This window comes from Rhinolophus hipposideros (assembly GCF_964194185.1).
Source record: "Rhinolophus hipposideros genome assembly, chromosome: 5".
NCBI classification, from domain to species: Eukaryota; Metazoa; Chordata; class Mammalia; order Chiroptera; family Rhinolophidae; genus Rhinolophus; species Rhinolophus hipposideros.
In genome coordinates, this window is record NC_138051.1 from 52,073,464 (window position 1) to 52,099,945 (window position 26,482).

The following is a 26,482-nucleotide window of genomic DNA, read 5'->3' on the forward strand; positions in this document are numbered from 1 at the left end:
TCATTTATTAAATTCATGTATCATTTACGTTAAAATTATACTGCAGGTATTTCTACCCAGTGTCACCTTACTTATAAAAATATTATAATTGATTTGCATTCATGTCTGCTTTTTCATTAAAATGTCATATATTCATACATACATTTGAGAATATATTCATATATATACTATACACGAGGTCAGACAATTAAGTTCGCGAACTCATCCTAGAAAAAGTGCTACCTACCTCATTGCTAAATATCAATGCTAAACATCAATACAGTCACCTTTGAAGTACTCCCCTTGGGAAGTTATGCACCAACGCCAGTGACTAGTCTACCCTTCAAAGCAATTTGGGAACTCTTTCTGTATGGCCATTAGAGCTGTCGTCATATTACACTTGATGTCCTGAATGCCATCAAAATGTCTTCCTTTCAACATTTCCTTTATCTTTGGGTTAAGAAAGAAGTCATTGGGGGCCAGATCAGGTGAGTAGGGAGGGTGTTCCAATGCAGTTATTTGTCTACTGACTAAAAACTCCTTGTGTATTTTTGTGACGCAAGAGCCATGAATTGTTGGTGAAAAGTTCAGGTTGTCTAACGTTTTCATGCAGCTTTTTCAGCACTTCCAAATAGTAAACTTGGTTAACTGTTTGTCCAGTTAATACAAATTCATAATGAATAATCCTACTGATATAAAAAAAAAAGGTTAGCAATAGTGTTGCAACAAGTTGGCGAACTTAAATGTCAGACCGAGCGCGCACGTGTGTGTGTGTGTGTGTGTGTGTGTGTGTGTGAATCCTTATAATCACAAATAAGTATTTGGGTTTAGATAATAGCATTTCACTTTACTCTTGTGTGAATCCTCAAATTCTATTGATATATTGCATATTTTGGGCATTATGAGTTTTCTTTTTCTGGTTTCTTTCAATTCTTTTCTCTTTGCTTTACCTACCTGTCCCTTCCTCTAATTTCCCCTAATTTTTTTAAACTCATAAACTGGAGATTGATATTTTAACAGCAAAACATGACACAATCAAAATAACATGCAACCCAGACCTGCTTAATGATGACGTAGACCAACTTGCGGTACTAGAGATCAGATTTATAAATGTGCAGGAGCTGGTGACCTCAGGCAGGTAAACCAGAATGGACAATGGGAAGATCTGGAAATGATCTTTGAGAAGCTATTTAGTCCAGTAACTTATTTATTTGCTATCCTTATTCAATATAGATCCCATCGTTCAGGAAAAGAATCATGATTCCAACCAACCAAGCGATGTAACAGATAATTACTCATGAAAAAGGGGCACCAATTCTAAACAGACCTCAGTATGTGTTGTGAACTCATGCCACGTGGCACTTCTCATCATAGACAGTGCATAGCTCTTGGTAATAGGAAGGTTTGTTATTTAAGGTAATTCAGACAAGCAGTGGTAAATAGACTCCTTTCCAGAAAGTTGATGTTTCTGGGCTTCTGTAGCTCAGGCAGGATAATTCCAGTTGGATGAAAAAAGGAATCCAAAAATCTCCCTTCATTTACAGATATTATATTGAGTGTTACTGTTTAGGGTGCAGAATCAGTGAAGAACTATACTTTTTAACTAAACCATATTCTCGAATGCCTCTCTGGGTGCAATTTCTGATACTGGAACATTAGTCATGCTCTCATTAACAAACATGTGTGGGGTCTTCTGGGTCAGCTCTATGTCTATTAAGATTTGCAATGTGCTGTTAAGGAGCATATAATTTAGTAGGGGAGACAGACTATGAAACAGCTAACAATAATAGCATAATAAGTAGTATATAATGCACAATAAAGAGCTGCAGAAATACAAATGAAGGAGGCATTTTATTGAATTGAGGGGCTTAAAGGATGAATACAAGTTTTCTAGGGAGGCAGGGATGGGAAGGCATTTCTAATAGAGCACACAGGCCAAGGTCTGATGGCAGCAAAGTGTATGGTATGTGGTGGGGAGAGTGGCAGTGGGTAAGGTTGGAGTTGACTGGAGAGGGTGAATCTGGGAAGAGTGGCCAAGGATGAGGCTGGAAGAATGGGTTAGGAGTAAAGGAAGTAGAGGTAGTGTTGGAGTGTGGAGGAGAGAGGGTGTGGAACAATCTCTTCTCTCGACTTTGGGAAATCCTAGTCATTCTCATCAGTTCTTCCCTGACTTAGCTGCTACCCAGAAAAAAAGGAAGCCCTCTCTTTTTTTCCTCCCAATGTGTTTTCTTGATGTTAAAGAAAAAAAAAAAATTATTGAGGTATAATTGATGTATAACATTATATTAGTTTCAGGTGTACAACATAATGATTCGATAGTTGTAATAATTGCAAAATGGTCACCCCAATAAATGTAGTTGACATCTGGCACCATATGCAGTTATAAAAATTTTGTGTGTGTGATGAGAACTTTTCAGATTTACTTTCTAATGAGGTAGTGTGGCCTCATTAGAGCGGTCTAAGATTTACTTTCTTAGCAACTTTCAACTATGCAACACAGTATTATTAACTATAGTCACCACGCTGTACATTACATTCTCTTGTCTTATTTATTTTATAACTGGCTGTTTGTACCTTTCGAATACCTTCACCCATTTTGCCGCCTCCTCTCGCTCCCTGCCTCTGACAACCATAAATCTGTTCTCCGTATCTATGAGCTTGGGTAATTTTTTGTTTGTTTTAGTTTTAGTTTTGAGATCTCACATACGAGAATAAGTGAGATCATATGGTATTTATCTTTCTCTGTCTCACTTACTTCACTTAGCATAATGCCCTCAAGGTCTATCCAACTTGTCACAAGTGGCAAGATTTCATTCTCTTTTATGGCTGAATAATATTCCATTGTATATATACCACATTTTCTTTATCCATTTATCTACTGATGGACACTTACAAAGTTTATATATCTTGACTATTGTAAATAACGCTGTAATGAACATAGGGTGCACATATCTTTTCTAGTTAGTGTTTTCTTCCAATGGTTTTTTTTGTTTGTTTACATGGTTTGTTAGCCACTTATCCCATTGTTTTTTGGTTGGTTTAGAAGTCTACCTTTCTCTGTAGGCTGTAAAACCTTTGAGGGAGGGGGTTTTTGTCTGGTTAGATTACTTGGCTACATAATGGGTGCCAAATAAATGTTTCTTATGTTGGGCTATTCTATAGATTAATATTTTAACTAAGGTATTTTACAGCTTTAAAATGGTAAAGGTTCTATGATTCTAAATATTAACATCTTCCACACTGTCCTAATTTTATGTCATCTAAATGGCAGAAATTATCTTCACTGAAGAACTTCTTTGGCATCATAGCTTGTTTGGCATGAATCACTTTTTTTCTTCAATGTAATTTGTTTAAATTCAAAGTTCTTTGTCTAGGAAAGTGAAATGTTCACATTGTGAAACCCTAAAAATAACACACTGGAGAGATGATGCCAAAAAAAAAATGGTTTCAATCAGAAATGCTTTCTGAATCCAGCATCTAAATGAGAACTAATTACTGAATCAGATCACGGTTACTAGGCATTCATTGTTTTAAGGCAATTAACAACAGTATTGAGAAACCTAAGTAGTGAAATATTTTAAAGACCCTCCAGTTTTGTTCAGATTTCTAATGCGTTGTCATGATCAAATGTTTTTTATATGCAAGTTGTAATATGAGTGATTCTATCTTATAATAAAGTTTTAATGAGGAATGTCATTCTCATTCTCTTAGTGGATGGAATGGTTCCTCCAAATCAGATCATACATTGTTTTATGTAAGATTAATTTAGAAACAAGTGCTCTTATTTTGCTGTGTAACTTACTAAATTTGCTGAAATTAAATTTACTAAGGTAGTTCCCTGTAAGTTTCTACGGAGAAGTAGAAGATTGAATGAGCCTATGTAAGAAACTATCTTGTTTCTGTAAAAGTGGTTTCTCAAGCTTGAAATGCAGATATGGGGTGAGGAAACTTAGGAAACTCCATTTAACAATCCTTTTTCATCTATCTAGCAAGGCTTGGTGGTATTAATTTTAGAAGCATTTTGATATTGCTTGATTCTTTTCTCCTTAGTTAAATATTTGCTATTTATTTCATATCTAAGATATAAGGCCTTTAATAATAAACTGATCAGCATGTCAGCATAATCTATGACCCACTTAGTAATTTAATAATGTGCTTCAGAGGTCATTTAAGTGCTAGATATAAACTGTTAAATAATTTAATGCTTATTTTTTCAACAGATGTGAATTATTAAAAAGAAAAATGGCCCAACGGAGCACTGTATTTCCTTCTATTGTCACCAAGGAAAGGTATAATATATGGAAAATATGCATCTAAGGTATACTTTTTCTTTCCACGAATCCCATCAGGGCTGGTAGTGGGTGTGATGGTCATTGTAAATGAAGCCTTGCAGTCGTTACATTATCCAAGAATTATTTTGTTCAAGGGCAAGACAAGTGCTGTTGGTCCCATCTCCAGCTTTGAATGTGTAGGATACTGTGGACCGCTCAGTGACTATGAGAGGTGGAGATTTCAGTAGCCCTACAGTTGTCCTTCTGGTCAACAGTAAAATATAATTCTGGAGACCTGGGGCCTGAGGGCCCTTTGAAATCAGAACTTGCAGTTTGGGTGTCCATAGGCCAGTACTGGCTCACGGAGGTACATTGTTTGACATGCATCATCTTAGATACTTTGTAAATGAGTTGTTAACACTTAAAAATCAAGTGATTTCACATACAAGTCCGGATTTCCTGGCTCTTCTTGAAACATCAGGGGATCTGGAAAAATGGACCTGGAGTTTCCAGATGGCCACGCATGGATGGAGCAGAACTGTGGCTCTTAGTTGAGGAATGCCCTTTCCAGTTTTCCAAAGCCCCCATCACTCCCTATTGCATCTACGTGGTGTGCTTCACTCATTTATGTCACCTGCCTGACCCTTGTGGGCACTTTGGGTTTGTAACCACTGCTTTAAGAGAAGGGAGGAGGAGGGCATGTCAGGATATTTTGTTAATACACTTGATCTTGATAACACAGCTTATACTGGGGAGACATCTCAGTATCCTGCTTTTGGAGGTCATGGAACCTGCCATCGGAACACTTTACTTTCTGGGTACGATTGTTTAAAGATGCTGCTTGGCTTGCGAAGAAAACTTTGGGGCAGAAAACCCTGCCTCCAACCCCATTTAGCTTGTAGGGGCAGATAATTTGCATTTCCTTCTCTGGGCAGTCTTGCATCTGGCTTTCAACGTGACTTTTTCCTGATTTACAACCCTAGTAACGCTGCGGCTTCTTCCCACAGACGTGTTAGGACCATGCCCCGTCACAGCCAATCCCTGACCATGGCACCCTACTCCTCGGTAAGCCTAGTGGAGCAGTTGGAAGATAGGATCCTCTGCCACGAGAAAACCACCGCCGCCCTTGTGGAGCATGCCTTCCGGATTAAAGATGACATTGTCAACAGTTTGCAGAAAATGCAAAACAAAGGGGGAGGCGACCGCTTGGCCAGGCTTTTCTTGGAAGAGCACATCAGAAACATAACAGCCATAGTGAAGCAGCTTAATCGGGATATTGAGGTAAGGTGTGTGCGTTGGGTGGGTTGCATTCCTTCCCACAGACTTGCTGTATGTGATGGGGTGGGCAAGTCCAATTCCCACCTCCCAGCCTGTGCTGCCTTCACACCAAAGCTGTCTGTCTTGCCTATTCTTAATGATCCCCAAGGAAACAGCTTGAACAAATATCCTAGTTCCATTTATTCCAGTATTTGATAGCAGTTACTGTCAGTGTTATTTGTGCTTAATCTAAATTTACCTTGCTGATTATTAAGTCACTTTGTTTTGTTTGGCTCGCAATGGAGAGAGCGAGAACTAGTCAAATATTTTCCCTGTAAAACCCTTCATATCGTTAAAGGCAACTATCAAATAAATTACTAGGTCAGCCTTTGCTCTTCAGATTAAATGTTTCTAGGTCATGACAATTATACACAATACAGTTATTACTCAAACAACCTAGAGATTTGAATTGCTTCTCAGACTTCCCTTTTATTGCTTCATTTTTCTCTGCACTGAGCCCAAGAAGAAGCCGATATTGTCTATTTTTAGGATTTATAAATTTATTGCTATTTATTAAGCAATCACAGCGACCGCATAATTTAGTTCAGAAAGCTTAAGATCCTTTAGGACTTGGGCTTCCATCACTGAACAATGTTAATATCCTTCACATGTAATTTTTAAATACATGATTAAAAAGGATATGACTATATTAAGGAAAACCTTTGTTTCAAGTCATGGAGATTGTATCTTAATTATGCTTAGGAGATTAAGCCTCATTTGTATGTGTGTGTGTGTGTGTGTATGTGTGTGTGTGTCAGATTTGTGTGTGTGTGTGTGTAATTTAACAGCCTTATTGAGGTATTTTAAAAGCCACAAAAATTCACCCATTATAAGTGTATAATTCAATGACTTTTAGTAGATTTATAGAATTGCGTACCCATTCAGTTGTAGAACATTTCTATCACGCCCAAAAGGTACATTTGCCTGTTTGCAATCAATCCCTACCTTCACCCCAGCTTCAAGCAACCATTAATCTGCTTTCTGTCTCCATAAATCTGTCTTTTCATATTGGATATTTCATATAAATGGAATCTTATGAAGTCTTCTGCATCTGGCTTCTTTCACTTAGCATTATCTTTTTGAGATTCAGCCATGCTCCAGCATGTTCTTTTTATGTCTGCGTAGTATCCTATTGCATGGATATGCCACATTCTGTTTGTTCCTTCATTAGTTAATGGACATTTGGATTGTTTCCAGCTTTTAGCTGTTATGAATAAAGCTGCTGTGAACACTGGTGTACAGATCTTTGTGTGGGCATGTGTTTTCATTTCTCTTGGGTAAATTGCTAGGAGTGGTATTGTTGGGTCTTACAGCAAGCTTATGTTTAACTTTTTAAAACATAGTCAAACAATTTTGCTACACCATTTTACCACTCACCATCAGTGTATGAGATTTCCAATTTCTCCACATCCTCACCAACACTTGGTATTATCTATCTTTTTAATTATAGTCGTTATGGTGCATGTGTAGTGGTATTTTATTGTGGTTTTAATTTGAATTTCCTTAATGACTAATGATGTTGAGCTCCTTTCATGTGTTTATTGGTCATTTGTGTGTCTTATTTGGTGAAATGTCTACTCAAGTCTTCTGTCCGTTTTTTAAAAATTACTTTTTGTTCTGGTAAGATATTTCCCATTCGAACCATTTTTAAGTATACAATTCATTGACATTAAGTACATTCAAAATGTTGTATGCAACTATGACCACTATCCATTTCCAAAGCCTTTTGACTACCTCAAACAAAAAATCTAAACTCTGTTCCTGTTAAACAATAACTCCCTATTCCACGCTTCCCTCAGCTCCTAGTAACCTTTATTCTTCTTTCTATCTCTATAAATTTACCTATTCTAGGTATGTCGTATAAATGGAATCATACAGTGTTTGTCCTTTTGTATCTGGGTATTCACTTAGCATGTGTTTAAGGTTTATCCAGGTTATAGCATGTGTTAGAATCCACTTTTAAATTAGGTTATTTATCTTATTATTGAGTTATAAAAATTCTTTGTATAGTCTAGATACAAGTCCCTTTTCAGATATGTGGTTTATAAATATTTCCTTTCATTCTGTGGCTTATATTTTCATTTTTTTACTGGTGTCCTTTGAAGCACAAAATTTTCAAATTTTAATGAAGTCCAACTTATCAGATTTTTGTTTTTTTTTTATGGTTTATACTTTTAGTGTTGTTCTTAATCACTGTTTGCTTAACCCAAGGTCACAAAGATATTCCATATTTTCTTCTGAAGTTTTAGTTCTTACATTTAGGTCTGTGATCCATTTTGAGTTAATTTTCATGTATGAAGTAAGGTAAAGGTCCAAGTCAATTTTTTTCCATGTGGATAGCCAAGGAAAATCTATCATTTCTTCATTTGTTCCTTTGTTGAGAATCAATTGACCACAAAACATAAGGGCTTATTTCTGGATTCCATTGATCTGTATGGTTTTCCTATGCCAGTGCCACATTGCCTTAATTTCTTCTAACGTTAGAGTACATTTTGAAATCAGGTAATGTAAGTGCTTCAACTTTGTTCTTTTCAAAATTGTTTTGGCTATTCTAGGTCCTTGTTGTTCATTTAAATCTTAGGATCAGCTTGTCAGTTTCTGTAGAAAAGCCTGCTGAGATTTTGACAGAAGCTACTTTGAATATATAGATCAATTTGGGGAGAATTGCCGTCTTAACAATATTGAGTCTTTGATCATTTCAAACTACCAACTTTTGGTTTTATTAATTTTTTCTATTGCTTTTCTGTTCTCTATTTCATTTATTTCAACTCTATGTTATTTCCTTTTTTCCTGATTGCTTTGATTTAGTTTGTTTTCTTTCTTTTTTTTTTTTCTAGTTTCTTAAGGTAGAAGCTTAGGTTATTGGTTTGAGCATTTTCCCCCCTGATGATAGTGTTTAAAGCTACAGTGTCCTCTAACTGTGTTAGCTGCTCCCCATGAGTTTTGATATGTTGTGTTTTTGTTTTCATTCAGTTGAAAATATTCTAAAAGTTCCCTTATGATTTCATTTTTGGCTTATGTGGTATTTACAAATGTACTGTTTAATTTCCAAATGTTTGGGGTTTCCCCAAGTTTATTTCTGTTGTGGATCTCTAATTTAATTCCATGTGGGCAGAGAATATACTTTATATATTTTTAATCTTTTTTAATTTACTCTTGTTCTATCAATTATTAAAATCTCTAACTCTTATTGTTAAATTATCTATTTCTCCTCCCAATTCTGTCAGTTTTTGTTACATGTATATTGGGGCTCTGTTGGTAGGCATGTATACATTTATAGTTGTACATATCTTCCTGATGTATTGACCCTTTTATCATTATAAAATGTCTCTCTTTGTCTCTAGCGATATTTCTTGTCTTAAAGTTTATTTTGTCTGATATTAATATAGCTGTCCAGCTCTTTTATAGCTATTGTTTTCGTAGTTAATTTCCTTTTTGATAATTTTCACTTAGCTTATGCTTAAGTGAAGTCCTAGTCTACCACATGGTTACCAACTTCCCCAGTTCTTTGAGGTTCTCACGTATCCTTACTAAGGACCGAAATTCACTCAAAATTGTACCCTAATTGAAGTGCATTTGTCTTTAGGATTCTAAAACTTCTGATCTATACTTCTTGGGCTAGTGTTTGTTATTAAGGGAACGTAGTGGATCTTTGTTGCTTTGGAGACTGATGGCATCCATTCCAATGTCCTTTAGCCGCAAGAATTTCCTTTCCTTTTGGGATTTACTTTTCTTCCATTGGATGCAGACTGGATGGCTGTTAATCGCCTTTTTAACTAAAGAGGATTAGTGTTCAGAACTCAGACCAGAACACTGAGACTCTCACTTCCTGGAACTTGAAACCTGAGCAGAGTGATCCAAAGCCTGGAAATGGCTGGAGGGTCTGCCCTGTAGCAGCTGTACCTGCAAGATACTGGCCAGTGGTTCCTGTTGCCTAGACCCTAGGAAATGCCTTTTGTGTCTTTTTCTCGGTCTGGATCCCCAGCTGCCCTGTTGATTGTGTGCACCTCTCCCTTATATCCTTCCAATAAATTCCAGTTTCCCCTCAAAGTTAGTCAGAGTCCGGTTCAATTGCCTACAAAACAAAGAATTCTAATGACATCAGAGGGAGCACAGAAAATTTAAGAGATTGCCGTAGACAATTTACTTGTTTTCGGAAGGTGTATGTCTGTATTTATAATCATCTTTCCAGTTTTATATTTGAGTGCTAAAGCAATTTTGTCCCAAAGGCTGAATAACTTGCCAACCCCAAGTTGGCAACTTCACAAAATTGAAGAACCCCAAGTTAAACATTTCAATTTTGAAAAGGGTTAAAGATAGATTAGGGAGCTGATAGCTCTGCCACACCCAAATCTAGAGAAGGAGACAGATAAAATCAAAGTGGGGATAAATAATGATTCTCAAGTTCTCATCTCCTCAACCAGTGACAAAGCAGTGTGCCATTAAAAAATACAAACACCTCTATGTATCATCTTAGAAAATCATGTGACCTCCCCAATCTTTCCATGCCCAGCTTTTCCCTGTGGGTACTCAGCTGGGTTCCCTTTGCTTATGTGGGTGGCGGACAGTCTAGAGCCAATCTATCCTGGTAAAAGCGGAGAGTAACTCTACTATTAGGAAACCCTGGACTTATTTTTTCCTGTCAGTGTAAGAGTTGATGGTTCTTTAGCTGCACCTGTGGGATCTGGGGAATGATTTTCCCTTTGGTAGCAGCTTCATACTAATCCAACAATCAGAACCACTTTACATATATACCTTCCAACGTCAGCTGAGCCCTCAATGCTGTTTAATAGTTCTTTTATTCTAGGAAGTCTTCCCTGCTAGTTTCTCTTCACTTCCCTTTCCCTTAAGTTATCCTGAGCACCTAGCACTTACCACTATAACAATAGCATTTACTGAATGGGATTGTTTCTTTACGAGTTTGTTTCCCTTGATAGATTGTGATCTCTTCAAAAAGAAACGGACTCATCTTTGCATTGTCCAGCACAACGTTTGGAGAAAAATGTCACGAATGCTTATTAAATGAATACATGCCCAATCAGAGTGAAGCCAGTTGCAGATTTGCTGGTAGCAAGGACTAGCAGAGACCCTGAGGTAGTCTATGCAAACTGCATTCCTTTTCAGAGGAGACATCAGAGGCCCAGGCAAATGAAAGCACTTGTCTGAGGTCTCAAGGCCAGTAAGTGACAGTGCTGAGGCTAAACCCAGATTGTTAAACTCTAAAAATATGCTCCTTTTACTTTTCTACTTTGCCTCTTGGAAGTTCCTCTAGAAAGCCTGATCTTAGGTAACTAACTACCAAATGCACAAGCAGTGCTATTCAGCCATTTTTTGCTTCCTGAGTATTTCTACTCCTTCAGGAAGAATTTTTTCATAAAACTAGGTAATTTTAAGTGTAATTCCCACTAGATTCTTCCCTGCCCCATCATTCCTTTAATACAATTTCATTGAACTGCTCAGCTAGAATCATTAGCAAACATACCTAGGAATCTAAGCTCATCAATCATTCAGACTTTTGCTAATTATTTTTCTTTCAGATGTGTTTTTAACACAATTTTTCTTTAATGTATTTCTTTAAGATGATTTTATAAACAATGTGCAATGTAGCAAGTTTTAATTGCAATTCTGCTATTTTTCCACCTGAAACACATTTTATTTGATGATTATTCTTGCCTTAACCAGACAGCACTCTTTTCCATTTACATATATTTTTGCAGTGTGCAGTTTTGCAAAGGAAATATTGATTTCCATTGTAGAGAGGGAAACTGAGTAAAATCTAAGTCTGCTAAACAATTTTACTTTGCATATATGAGAATTTACGTTTACTGATAATAACAATATGTCATTATACGGTAAAAGAAGGAAGTTTGGAAACTTAATGGACTGATACGAAAAGCTAATTGCATAGTTATATATATATATATATATATATATATATATATATATATATATATATATATATATATATGATCCTAAGCATGTTTAACTAAACATATCTAAAATTAGGATTCTTGATAAAATAACAGAATTGTGACATTGTAGCCAAAATTTAAAAAAATGAAATTGTAGTATAGATTAAATTTTTTTTTTTTTAAGAAAGGAAAAACCTGTATTAAAATCGTAATGCTCAATATATACTGATAACAAAGATAAATACAAGTCATGTGCATACATATTTTGGCACCCCCCCCATATGTGATTAAAAATTTTAAAATACTAAAAGAAAGTCTTCATAAGTAATATAAAATTGGGAGAATGGGTGTTATATGCAAAGGCAATATTTGCATATTTAAAGCAAAGAGGTGTGAAGATAGTCACATTGTATTTAAATGATGTGAAAAGTGTATTCTTTTGTCTGTAGATTCTTAATGAATTTCTTCTTTAATTTGCCTGGTTTTAAAATTATTCTCATTACTGGCTTATACTTATTTTTCAGTTCACTCTTTAAAATTTTATTGGATATTTGTTTTGAAAAAAACGTGTCTCTGCAGGTGGTTTTATATTACAAAACTAAAACTGAAGCCATTCTTAATATATAAAGCTTTCTCCAGGCTCCCTGATAGAGCTAGTCGAATTGAGTTATGTTAATACTGCATCTTGGTAAATTTGAGTCTTGCTGATTCTCTACCATGTGGCTCTGAGCACAATTATATACAGGAAGAAAAGTAAAATATATTGTTAAATTCTTAGCCTATAACATCCTCAAGAGCTAGAACTGAGCCTTAATTTTTCTATTTTTAGCACATAATAGGAGCTCGATAAATGTTGCATAACCAAAGGCTCCAGGGTCCTTGGCCCTTCCAGAACCCTGTAATTATTGCCCATATTCTATCAGCAGATTCCAATGTCAAGAACACAACTCTGATGTACTAGTTAGTACACAGTAGGTACTTGATAAATGTTGAATGAAAGAATTATTGTTTTAACATATTCCCACCCATTGTCTGCATTGGCAGTTTGCCTTGTGATGTGCAGTGTATCATCAATTATTTATTCCTTAGAAACTTTCCACGAATTATAGTCATCATTATAAATTTAGAAGTGGTAATGCAGTCAACTAGGAATTTTACATGTCTGAATTATCCATACTGTCTTTGATTTAAACTCTTACGAATCACTGGAAGACAAATCCTGGTGAGCAGTCCATGGCCCTTTTGTTGGTAGTAAGCTTTCCCTTCCATTCCAATTTGAGGGCTTGGGGAAGTGGTTGGGACCCCCATGTGCCCTTAGCGCTTTTACTATGTCTTTGGGGAACCAGGCAGTGGGGTCTGCTACCTGGCTGGCTAGGATCTGCAGACCTATTCCTGGGTTCCATGTGCTCAGGCTTCATAAGGTCCTACTAGTGTGGGGTGTTGGCTTTGACTTAGTTGGGTTATGGGAAACTGTATTAAGCCCTCATTGAATTGACCAGATTATACATATATTGCTAGTTTAACAATTTGTGAATGAGCAACTGCAGAGTTTTTTGAACTCCAGTGATGAGAGCAGAGTTGAGCTTTACTAGCATGTCACAGCAGAGGTGTGGACAACAATGTCAACGTATAGTGGGCTAGACAGACGGGAACTTGGTTCAGTGTGCATCTGTCACTGTCAGCCAGGAGAGAGCCTTGGTTACTGGACTTCATGTATTTTACTTAAAAAGGGAATTTTGGCCTGTAGCTCAGTGATCTTGTCCCATTGGAACAGGTATATCAGCAGATGGACTTTGGTGATTATCACCTGTATTAGTCAGGGTTCTCCAGAGAAACAGAACCAATAGGAGCTAGTTATTGACTGATTGAGTGATTGATTAAAAGGTATTGGCTCACATGATTATGGAGACTGAGAAGTCCTACCATCTGCTGTCTGCATGCTTGAGACCCAGGAATGCTGGTGTAGTTCGAAGGTCTAAAGAGCCTAAGAGCCAGAGAGCTGATAGCGAAAATTCCAGTCCAGGTCTGAAAGCCTGAGAACCAGGAATGCTGAGGGTAGAAGGTCAACATCCCAGCTCTGTCAGGCTGAAAGCAAATTCCACCTTCCTCCTTTTCTGTTTGGGCTCTTAAGGATTTGGATGATGCCAGCCCACATTGAGGAGGGCCATCTGCTTCATTCAGTTCACCAATGTAAATGTTAATCTCTTCTGGAAATACCGTTACAAAAACACCTAGAAATATTGTTTAACCAGCTCTCTGGGCATCCCATGGCCCAGTCTAGTTGACATAATTAGTCATCACATTATCCAAATTCATGTTGTTTTAACTCTACTCACTGTATTTGGCTCGTCATGTGGCTTGACTCTAGGGGATGAAGACAGTGAATTGAATGGAATTTGAGTATTTGTTCAGTTTTGTTGATTGAGTTTTTTCATTGTACATTAACAAATTGGTGTTTTGGTGTCTGCACTTGTCTCCCATACATTTTAGCTTGTCTGAGTTCATCTTTGAGGACCCGATCATCTTTAGGTATCAGCTAGCTATAGTCTCTGAGCCTTCAATGTGGAAGACCAAATTCTGGAACATGGAGCTAAATTAATTGATAAATTACTTAGCTACCTGTGGAGAACTAGGTATTGTTAGAGGCACTGGAGCCTCAGGAGGGACCCAGACATACAAGGCCCCTGTTCTTAGGCCTGCTGCACACTCTAGTGGCGTTTCGGAGCGGGGGTGGGGGGGCGCTGTGGTAGTACATGCTAAGTAACCAAGGTGAGACAAGGTTAGACTTTCAGCCTAAGTCAAGGGCTATGATAAGATAAAATGATGGAATGTGATTGTGGGGCTATTTTAGGAAGGGTGGTGGGAACATAAGGTGACATGTGAACTGAGACTGAAATGACAGAAAGGGGCCAGCCACGCCAAGGTGGTGGTGTTGGGGGAGGAGACACATAAGGAACAGAACATTCCAGAGAGAGGGAACTGCAGGTTCCAAGACCATAGTAGGAAGAAGCTTGGCATGTTTGAGGAGCAGCAAGAGGACCAGTGGGACTGAGTGTCATGAGCTAGGGAATAGGACCAGATCATTAGCCTTGAAGCTGTGATGGGAAGTTAGGAGTCTGGAAATGGGAAGCCATTATTTAATTTTAAGCAAAGGAATTTAATTCATTCACGCTCTTGGTGCTGGGGTTATAGTTGTGGATAAAACAGATAAAAAACTCTTGCCCTTGTGTTGCTTACAGACTGATTAATGTTTCAAAAAGGTCATTTTGGCTACTGCATAAAGGACTGAAAGGGAGCAAGAATGGAGGAAGGGAGACTGGTTAGGGGCTGCCATGGCAGTTTCGGGGCAAGGTAAAGGCAGCTTGGATTAGGGGAGTCACTATGGAGATGAGAAGTGGATGGATTCTGGCTCTGTTTTGGAGGTAGAACTGACAGGATTTCCCCCCAGGTTGGCGGGTAGAGAGACTTCTGTTTAGAACTAGGCAAGTTTTAGGGGCCCATTGCATGTCTAGGTGGAAATGCCAAGAAGGCAGTTTGCTATATGAGGCTGGAACTCGGGGGAGTTTTAAGTCCTAGTGTGAAGATTAAAAAGGCATGTAGGGAGATGCTATCCTATGAGGCCCTGCTCTGATGAAGTTGGGCCTTTCTCCGGGTGATGCTGGAGTTACACTTTCACTTCCAAATCCTCACAAATCTAGCAAGAGTTGGAGAAGGAGAAACACAGCTGTTTCTTTCCTGGTCATTCCTAGGTAACACTGGCCTGTCTGGAGGGTGAGACCCAGGACATGTGTCCTCATCATCTTTCTATAAGAAGCATGACGTCCACTGTGGGGCTGACATGGGGATGCCATTCCCGGCTGCATTTGGGAAGGGAGCTTCTTTAAAGACAGGCCGTATCTTAGAAAGAAATTAATGAAGACTTGGGACATCACTTTTTCAAGGTGGTTGGCCTCTTTCTGCTTGTGTGAAATATGTTGTTGTATAGATTTAGGCCACACTCTTAGCACCCTGTAGTCTTTCCTGCTCCAACTGAGCTCCCTAAAAGCAGGCCTGGCGCCCAGCACATATTAGGCATGCAGAAAACAGTTTCTTGAATTGAACTGGAGATAATAGAGAGTTGATGATATACTTAGGGTTGTGAGCTTTTTAAAGTAAATACATCATGATAATTTATTGTTCCAGAATGACAATTAGGGAACATCATTGGCTTTACAGAGGGATTGTTTTTCTAAACCTTCATTATAGAATTCCTTTAAATAATATGTTCTCTAATGCCTTCTGTTTTCACATAATCTTTCAGTAATGTGAATATTAAGCTCAGATATAATTCTTTTTTATTATTCAAAAAAGCATTTCTAATACAATATTTTATTTCTCTGTATAAGGATTCTGAAAGTTAAATGGGCTTTTCTTATTTCACAGCATAACCCTCCCCCCCACACACACACACGGAGCATATACACACTTTTTTTTCTGGTTATAAAAGTAATGTAATCCCTCCCTAGAGATAAATAAAATGTTAATTCTAGTATTATTTTCTATATATCTTATACACAGCTGGAATCATGCTGTATATTTATTTTGTACCCTTTCTTTTTGCTTAACGTTAAATTGTACACATTTCCCTGGTTTTTATTAGGTTGGTGCAAAAGTAATTGCAGTTTTTGCAATTATTTTAACCTTTTAAACTGCAATTACTTTTGCACCATCCTAATAAAAGCCCTCTATGAACCTCTTACCAGTTACGTATAATGTACTGTGTAGATAGCTTGTAAAATACATAGTATGTAGGTTGCATTGTGAAGACATTTTTATGCATACATTTTTGTAATGTTTCTTATTATTGTCTTTAAAACTAATTCTAAGACCTAGAGTGATGGGGTCAAAGGTTATAAACATTATGAATATATTTTGACGGATCATGCTTCATATCAGGAAGGACCAACAGTGCATTTTCAATTTTTGATAGACATTTTAGGATCATAAATTAAAAATATTTGCTTCTTTAATAGATAGAAATGGTATGTTTTGGTAGTTTTTAATTTTAAATAGATTTTATTTTTTAGAGCAGTTTTGGGTTCACAGCAGAACTGAGCAGAATGCACAGAGTTCCCACATACTTCCTGTCCCCACGCGTACACAGCCTCCACACCACAGTGGTGCATTGTAGGGTATGATTTTTATTTCCTATTTCTTTGCTTACTAGAAAGGTTGAACTTTTAAAAAAAAATGTGTTTAGTTATTTTTTTAATCCTCTTTTTTGAATTGCTCTTCATTTTCTTTGCTTAGTGATTTTTTGATTGAGAAACCACTCAGATGAAATGATTGGTTAGAGCCTTTGTCATTTGCACAGTATCTAAGGCAGCGCTTCTCCAGGAATGGTCTACGGACCATAACTGTCTGGGCCCTTTTCCTAGCTTTGGCTCTTTTGGGAGTGGGGCCTGGGAATTTGTGTGTTTAACAAGCCACGTGGGGATACTTATGAACCCCAAAGATATGTGAGAACCCCAAGTCTTAAGCCTTATTGTAAACAAAGGTTTGGAGCATTCCATAAAAAAAGAAAAACAATAAGTGTTACATTCTATTAACTATAACTAACGAGGGTTACTTCCTATTGAAGGAGAGCACACACCAGCACCTTTTCATCAGTGGGAGAGTGTCAGAACCGATTAGTCAGATCTGAAGATTTTTTTGCAAGAATGTATTGGGATGACTAACGTTTTGTCATTCACAGGTGATTGTAACTGGTTTGCATGCTTAATAGAGCAAGTTCATTCAGAAAAAGCTAGAAACTATGGCAAGTAACAGATAGGTCTAGCAGTTCCAAATTCCTTTCAGTGAAGGTTTTTTTTTATGGTTGTTGTTTTTTTAACTGTCACTGTAACTCCATCTATAGTGGCTCCAACTAGGTCTCCCATAAGGAAAGCTGAATCCTCACATTCTGAATTTCTGCTTTTTACCAGGAAGTTTGAAAATTCTAAACAATGTATGTAAGTTCATTTATGTTATACTTAAAAATAGTTAAGAAAAGAGAGCACAAAAACAATTCATGCAAATTATATTATCTAATGGGGCTTTCCTGTTCATTTGCAAATTGTCAGTATATCAGAAATCATCAAATTTTTTGAAATAAATAGTTACAAGTAGATACACATAACTGTATCCCTAAGAAACCCCTAGATTTGTGCAGGAGGTAATGGGAAGGTGGTGGCTTAATCTAACTCCAATGAGCAGAAAACAAAAAGAAATGTCACACCAAAGGGAGGCCCAGCAGCTGGAGAGTACAACACTTTAGAACAGGCCTGAACGAAATAGGAAACAGGTAGACCTTGGATGAACAATAATTAGGGCATGTTATGGGCTGAATGTTTGTGTCCTCCCCAAATAATATGTTGAAGCCCTACCCCCGCTCCCCACCCCATGTGATGGGCATTTAGAGGTGGGGTCTCTGGGCAGTAATTAGGCTTAGATGAGTTCATGAGGGCGGGGCTGCCATGATGGGATTAGTGCTCTTATAAGAAGAGGAAGAGAGACTAGGGCTTCTTTTCTCTACCATGTGAGGATTCAGCAAAAATGCAACTGACTACTAGCCAGGAAGAGGGCTGTCCCTAGAATGCTACCATGCTGGCACCCTGGTCTCAGACTTCCCAGCCTTCAGAACTGCAAGAAATAAGTGTTTGTTGTTTGTAAAACACTCAGTCTGGTGTTTTGTTATAGCAGCCCCCACTGACTAAGACTAAGCACTTCAGGAAATCCTGGTACAACATAGAATTCCTTCCCTGAACTTAAATCTTTAAGTCAGTGGACGAACTAGAGACAAGGATGGTTACTTTTATGAATTGAATTAATTGCCCACAAGGCAAAGTAGGAAAAAATGGTGAAATATGAGAGCCAAATACAAAGAGAGAGGAAAAATCTATACGGAAAAAGATACAAGACAGATCCAGGATACCCAGCATATGAATAATAGGGGTTCCAAAATGAGACAAAAGAAACAGATGAAGAAACCATAGTTACATAGCAGCAGAAAATTTACCTGACTTGAAAAAAAAATCTGAGACTACAGATTAAAAAGTTCACTGAGTTCTAGGTAGAATTGAAAAAAAAAATTTTAAAGAGCTACAGTTAGGTGGCTCCTTTATATTTTATATTCAGAATATTTTATACTTTAATATTATATTTTATATTCTGATAAGTTCCTGAACTCCAAAGATGGAGAAAAAAAATCTTACAAGCTTCTAGGTACAAGGAGCCAGGGTATTTATAGAAGAAGAAGCATCCGACTTCCTGTCAGCCTTGACATTGACTGGGAGGAAAGGCCTTTAAGTCAAGAAATCTATACCCTTTCAATTTATCACTCACCCTTCTGGGTGAGGGAAGGATGATTATTGACATGGCAGGAATTCAAAGAGTCTTTCATCCAAGTGTCTGATCTGGGGAAAATGCTAGAGAAAAGACTAACCAAAACACAGTGAGTTTGCGCAGAGACCCTAAGATAGGGGAAAAGGAAAAGGAAAAGCACAAAGGTAATCAATGGTCCTTAAGACAAGATCTATATCATTTCATGTAAATGGGTATTGAGAAATGCCTGGAACTAGGTCACAAAAGTGCTAAAAAAAGAAAAAAAAATTATTGGAGTAGAAAAGACATTCTACAGGCGAAATTCTAATGATAGCCCAACTAGAAGTATTGAGTTATGTTAGCAAAACCTAATTGAGGTGGGGAAGGGCAAGAGGAGAGAAAAGTAAAATACTTTCAAATAAGTCATCTGGGTTTGAAGGGTGAAGGAGTGAGGACAAAAAGGTGGTATAAGTGTCACATGTTGAGGAGAGGGGGAGAGTCGCGTGGGCAAGAACAGAGCCTGGAGTAGACGTGTGTATGGTTATGAACGTTGGGAAAGGGAGGGTAACCATTCATGGAGTAGCAGTGTCCAGGAATATTCTCCAGTTAACAAGGGGAGGAAAGGCAATCAATGGTAACCTGATTAAACCAGTCAAAATTAGGAAAAGGAGAAAGGAAACAATACTGAAAAGCAACACAAATTGTAAATACAGAGGGTGCCAAAAAAATGTATATACATTTTAAGAAAGGAAAAAACTGTATTAAAATTGCAATACTCAATATATACTGATAACAAAAGATGAGTACAAGTCATGTGTATGCATTTTTTGGCACCCCCCTGTATCAAGTGAGATGAATGGAAACACAAAGATGAATGGAAAACACAAACAAATAAAGCAACGTAGGGTCATGATTGAAAGCAGTCTGTGGAGCCAGACTCCCTGGTTCAAATCCCAGCTCAGTCAGTTTTTGACTGGCTTTGGGCAAGTCACTTAACTACTTTGAGATTTCACCACCTGGGGAATGGGGACGATAGTACTACCTCATAGGGTGTTGTGAGGATTACATGAGTTAACATACCTAAAGCACTTAGAACAGAGCCTGGGGTACAATTAGATCAAACAAGTGTTTGCTTCATTATTTATGAAACATAGTATCAATGTTAATATTAGGTTAGGTGAAACTTAATATTAAAAGCACTAAAGGAGATAAAGAAGGTTGTTATATAATGGTTATGGCCACTTATCATAAATCCGTATGTACCAAATAAAATGGCAAAAAATATATATTAAAAAGTATTAAAAATGTGATAACTTAATGAAAATACTTTGCAGTAGGAGAATTCCTAATACCTTTATCACAGCCGGAGAGATTCAGTAGATAAAAATAAATAAGATCTCACAATGGGATTTATAGATGATGTAATACAGAATTGTACACCTGAAATCTATGTAATTTTACTAACAATTGTCACCCCAATAAATAAAAAAATACATTAAAAAAACAAACAAATAAAAATAAATAAATAAATAAGATCTAGGAAAAAATGAATAATGAAATCAGCAAATTCAGTCTAACAATTTTGAACTTTTGTTCCTTGAATAGCTTTTTTTAAAATTACAGTTTATTGGAGTGACAATTGTTAGTAAAGTTACATACATAGGTTTCAAGTGTACATTTCTATAATCCATCATCTATATATTGCGTTGTGTGTTCACCACCCAGAGTCAGTTCTCTTTCCATCACCATATATTTGATGCCTTTTACCCTCATCTACCATCCTTGAATAGCTTTTTGCATGGAGCATTTAAAAAATCAATCATAACTAGATGGGAGAGTGTTAGGGGCTGAGTTAGCAAGGTGAGGGGATTAAGTGCAAATTGGTAGTAACAAAATAGTCACCAGGATGTAAAGTACAGTATGGGGAATATAGTCAGTAATATTGTAAAAACTATGTATAGTCAATAATTTTGTAAAAACTAGACTTACCAAGGGGATCACTTCATAAATTATATAAATATCTAACTAATGTATTATATACCTGAAACTAATATAAAATAATATTGAATGTCAACCATAACAATACAGTCACAGAGGTATAAAGTACAGTATAGGAAATATAGTCAATAATATTGTAATAACTGTACAATGTCAGATGCCTAATAGGCTTATTGGGGTTATCACTTTGTGAGGTATATAAATGTCTAATCACTCTGTTGTTTTGTGCACGTGAAACTAATAAAAAATCAATCATGTTCCACAAGGCAAACCTTAATATATTCAAAACATTAAATATGTTACAGACCGTATTTTTAATCATAATCCAGCACAATTAGAAATAGTAAAAATGATGGAAAAACACTTAACTGCTTGAAAATGAAACACAGTTGTAAGTAATCCTTAGATCAAAGAGGAATTCAAAACTGAAATTAAAACAATAAAAAAGAAAACACTTCACACCCAACCTATGGACACAGAAAACACTATACTTAAAAAAAAAACACAACTTCATTATTAAGGAAGAAATAATAAAAATAGAGGAACTTAGTACTCATCTTTTAAAATTACAAAAAAGAATACAACCAAAGAAAGCAAGAAAGAATTAATACATATTTAAGCTGACATGAAGCAAATAGAAAAATTGTTTTAAAAATGGTTGTAAGGAAAAGGCTACAAGAAACCACAAGCTTTTTCTTTGAAAAGAAAGAGAAAAGGTGGTAGTTGTGAGGGGGAGTGTGAAGGACAGAATGTCGTAGAGGAAGTGGGGTGGGGAGGAAGAGGTATGCCAAAGAACAAGGAAATGTTCAAAAGAAACATCTGATGTAACCTTTTGCTTCTGAGAGGTCTCCGGCTACCTAGGACTCAGGTTTTCTAGTCTGTCTGCCTGTTACAGTGCTTCAGCTTCAGCTGCTTTCCTGTTTGGGGCAGGCAGCATTGCACAGTTCTGGGGCCAGGCCACTAGGTCAGTCCTGGCTAGCCACTTGCTCCCTGTGTGACTATGGACGTCTCATGTCAGCTGTGGGTAACATGGGAATCCTGCGTAGCTCCCTCACAGGGGTCCTGTGTGGATTTGGTCCATGTCAGCAGCTCCTACTACGTGCTCACGAAACCCCAGGTATAGCCTTATCATGTCTATCATTCCTTTGAAGATTTCCCAGGATGGATGCTCCATGAGGTCATGCTTCTATGTTGGGTCACTTAGTCTTCTGGCAGTTCTGCTATCATGTCATGTCTTTCCTATGAGACACCATTCTGCCATTCCAGTGTAAATATTGTTATTGAATAAGTGCTAGAAAGAAGATTGGCCTTTGCTGTATTTGCTGCCTTATATGCCTCATCTTATGCACTAGTCACAGTGGCCTTAAGCACGGTTACCACTCCTATTATCAGACGAGGAAAAGGAAGCTCAGGAACTTTACACGTTTGCCCAGGATCACACAGTAGGGGAACTTTACGCATTTACACAGTAGGGGGAACCGCAATTTGGACCTGTCTGATGTCCCCACTCCTCTCTTTCTCTTGCTTTGTTACTTCCTAATAAATATAAAGATTGACTATTAAAAAATAGCCTGGAAGTGGTGGGAAGAGTTTTGAATGACAGACCGAGTCCAGCATCCTTGTGTGGGCTCTGCCTCTTCCTGCAGCTGGACCTCTGTCAAGTCATTCGACATCCAAGTATCAGCGTCTTTATTGGTAAATTAAGGGACTTGGTGCAGGTATGATCGCTAAGGTCTCCCTCTCTTTCTAAGCCCCTGGTTCTCTGTATATGTCAGGTGACTGTTAAAAAGGAGCCTCTTACGAAAGAAGTTAAACAGTCTTATTTTTGCCCAAAGAATGACATGGTTTTGTGGCATTATGTACATTCTTAAGTGACTCCCTTGTGGTGTTTTGTGTTGCCCAGGTACTCCAGGAGCAGATCCGTGCCCGGGACAACATTAGCTACGGAACTAATTCTGCCTTAAAGACTCTGGAGCTGCGTCAGCTCTCCGGTTTGGGAGATCTTCGAGGGAGAGTGGCAAGGTACGTGGTCAAATGTTTGGGACGCTACTCCTTGCAAGCTGTTTTGCATAAACTTCATTTTAGTGGGGAATATATTCATGACGCCCCAAAGCACATTCTTTGCATCCTTCTCATACATCACCTCCTTTGTTGATAAAAATCTAACAGTGGGAGTTAGACCTGGTTATGAGCAGGCTGTGATTTCTTGTGTGCCTGCGATTGGAGTTGTGTGTGTGGAAGGAAGTGATTGAGCAACTTAGGGGTGGCTCAGCTGACCCGTGTCATTGGCAGGGGAAGATTATATTTATTGAATCCAATAATACAAAGTTGGGACTTAGATTTTGCATGTCTTTTTTAAAATTTAATTTTTCTTGTGATTTATTTTTTATTATTTTTCAGTTACCATTGACATACAGCATTATATTAATTTCAGGTGTACAACATAGTGATTGGACATTTATATACCTTAGACATTTATATACGAAGTGATCACCATGATAAGTCTAGTACCCCCCTGGCACCATAAATAGTTATTACAATATTATTGACTATATCTTTATTTTGTTTTCTGAAAGTATTGGTCCGTGATGGATTGGAAATTTTCAAAAGAGCTCTTTCACCTCAGATAGTATGAAAAGTGCTGTTTTAACCCTACACTACTTAAGTTGTGCTCGGTGGACCCACAGCATATGTCAACTGGGAGCTTGTTAGAAATGCCAGCAGCCCCTAAAGTATTTACCGGCCTCTTCTGCCCTCTGCCGCTATTAAGGGTAAAGTACAAGTCTACACAGAAGTGGAGTTTATAGGCTATTCAAACAGCCTGAGGTGAAGTCAAGAGTGGTCTGCAAAGGGTGGGAGCAGAAAAAAGGAACTCACAGGATCCAAGGCCTCGTTGAAGCAGAGGGTGGTCGTGTGAGGAGGTATTTGTATAGACAACACCTGAAGGGCTTTGCACGTTGGGCATGTGTATTTGGGTCAGTTTAATAGCACAGGGCTCCATGGATTGAAAGGAAGCCTGGTTGACCACTCTTCTGTGGTTTTTCTATCCTTGCCCCAGTGAGTCTTCTTAGTATGACCCTTGGGGGTGGAAACCCTCTGACTTCCTCACCTCTACCCTTGCACTGTACCTTTCAGCAGTGATCAACTGCGTGCTATTCCCTGCATTGGCATACCCTCCTATCTATGCCTTTGCACATGCTAGCCTTATACCCAGCATGCCTTTCCCCCTTCTTTTCCACCTTCTAGTCAGCCTTTAAAATTCAGCTCAAATGTCACCTCCTCCAGGAAGTCTTTCCTGATACCCCACTCTCCTGAGCTCCACTAGTGTTGTCTGTTCTGTTTAATCTCTCTGTTGTCTTCTCTATCTTCGGGTGCAGTACTATCTTTTATTTTTCTGTCTGGAACAGTCCCTGGAAAACAGTAGATAATAAATGTTTGTTTGGAAGAGTGGATGATCTAGAAAATCAACGTAATAGGATGGAAAAAACTTGAATCCTTCCTGTGGAGATTGGCTTAAAAGAACCCCCAGCTCTGTGGAACCTCTCAGAACAGTGAGGAGTTAGAAGAACTTCAGAGCTGCCGGGCAGAGTAAGGCTTCAGGAGAACTGTGAGGATCTTCCCTGGTCACTTTAGTTGCAGATGAAGAGTAAGTGAGGCAATATATGTAAGAGGCTTAGTGCAGAGCATGGAAGGGAGTGAACGTACAGAAAATGGAGCTATTATCGTTATCTCGGGCAGCAGCAGTAAAATTATCCTCAGCTATGAAATTCTCCTGATTCTAATTACAAACTGGAGAAATTATTTTGAAATACTTCTGGTAATTTTATATTTTTCTTCTGCAGTTTCTTATTAACTTCTCTACCCACCTTGTTCCTTCTCTGTAACAAATACTTTTACTCTGAAATGATCAAAAAAGTGTGTTGTGAGTGCCACATATTTTTGTTTTGTTCTGTGGCTATATATTCATCTTTCCCCTAAAGTGCTAATGAGACATTGATTGTTGAAATAAACTCATGTGAAATAGAAATTCTTTGGCAAAGTGTGGGCTTTCTTGCATTGATTATGTGATTGTGTTGACAGAGTATATATGAACTTTTTCAGTGATATCCTTAAATTGCTAACTAGCCTGCTATATTATTTCAGATTTTATTCCATAGTGTTTTAGATCCATTGCTGATATAATTGATGGGAAACTTGCCCTGATACCTCCCTTGTAGAGCCAGCTCGGAGGGCCAAAGGCAGATTCACCATTGACATGAGAGATACCCGTATCCCCACTAAGCATAGCACATCCTAAAAAGGACTTTCTCAGAGTTTCCCCATTTCTCTTAAAGCAGACCTCAGAGACTTTAGCTTTCCTGTTCTCACCAGAATATTTGGTCCGTCATTAGGTCTGTCTTCTTCATTTTTCCAAATCAGTCGCCCCATCCACGTTCCTCTATGAGGTTTGTTGCATGGTGCCAGAGCGTTAGAGAAGAATCTGTGTATGGAGGCAGTTGCACCAGTTTCCATGAGGTAAGCAAGCCCAGGTGCAAAGGAAAAATAGATAAATTGGACAGCATCAGATTAGAGATTTGGAGCTATTATAAATAACACCGTTATGAACATTTACGTACAAGTTTTTGTGTGGTCATATGTTTTCATTTCTCTTGTATATAAATATACCTAGGAGTTGAATAATAGGGTAATTCTATTTTTAACCTTTTACGGAACAGAACAGCCAGACTGTTTCCCAAAGTGGCCGCCCCGTTTTCCACTGCCCGCAGCAGCGTATGAGGGCAGTCTCCACATCTTCACCAACGCGTGTGTCCTTTTGATGATAGCCACCCTGGTGGGTGGGCAGCGGTATCTTGTGGTTTTGGTTTGCATTTCCCTTAATGACTAATGGTGTTGAACATCATTTAATATACGTATTGGTCATTTGTATCTCTTCTTTGAAGAACCGTTTATTCAGATCCTTAGCCCATTTTTAAATTGGGTTATTTGTCTTTTTATCATTGAGTTGTAGGAGTTTTTTTATATATTCCAGATGTAATTCTCTTATCAGATATCTGATTTGAAAAAAATCTCCCCCGTTCTGTTTTCTTTTCATTTTCTTAATTGAGTCCATTTGGTTCTTTAAGAAAACATTTCTATCTTTTTATTGATATTCTCTACTTAATGAAACATTGTCATTATACCTTCCTTTACTTTGTAAAGCATGTTTTCTTTATTTCTTTGATCATGTTATATTTATAATGGCTGCCTTCAGTCTTTGTCTTTTAAATTTGACATCTGTGCTCTCTCACAGGCAGTTTCTTTTGCCTGCTTTTTTCCTTGTGTGTAGTTCACATTTTTCTGTTTCTTTGCATGTCTCAAAATTTTTGTTAATAACTGGACATTTTCGGTAATGTATTGTTGTAATCCTGGATATTGACACACACCCCCCGGGTTTGTTTTTGTTGTTGTTTGTTTAGTGATTTGGTTGGACGGTTTTAATTATGTCTGTTTACCCCGCAATAGGAGCCTCTGATGTCACTGCTCAGAGGGTGCGCTGTCACCCTGCAGTGACAGTGGTTTTAGCAAGGCTCTCTTTGACTGTCTCTTTCCCTAATCTTTTATTAAGCTGTCTGCCTCTGTTGTCACACCCAAATCTTAGGCTCCACTAATTACTGGTAGATTGTT

At 37.8% G+C, this 26,482-nt stretch overlaps 1 protein-coding gene across 4 annotated transcripts in view; it reads left to right on the plus strand.

Moving 5' to 3' along the window:
• FAM81A (family with sequence similarity 81 member A) overlaps positions 1-26,482 on the plus strand; it is a 63,497-nt gene that overhangs the window by 11,950 nt on the left and 25,065 nt on the right. For 2 of the 4 annotated variants that reach the window (XM_081050061.1, XM_081050063.1), the window contains exons 2-4: positions 4,200-4,268; positions 5,258-5,531; positions 22,722-22,840. In XM_081050061.1, the coding sequence (XP_080906187.1) occupies positions 4,222-4,268; positions 5,258-5,531; positions 22,722-22,840 (440 nt within the window). In that variant the 5' untranslated portion in view covers positions 4,200-4,221. Of the gene's footprint in view, positions 1-4,199; positions 4,298-5,257; positions 5,532-22,721; positions 22,841-26,482 lie in introns of all 4 variants that reach the window. The other 2 variants (XM_081050062.1, XM_081050064.1) reach the window with 1 other exon arrangement.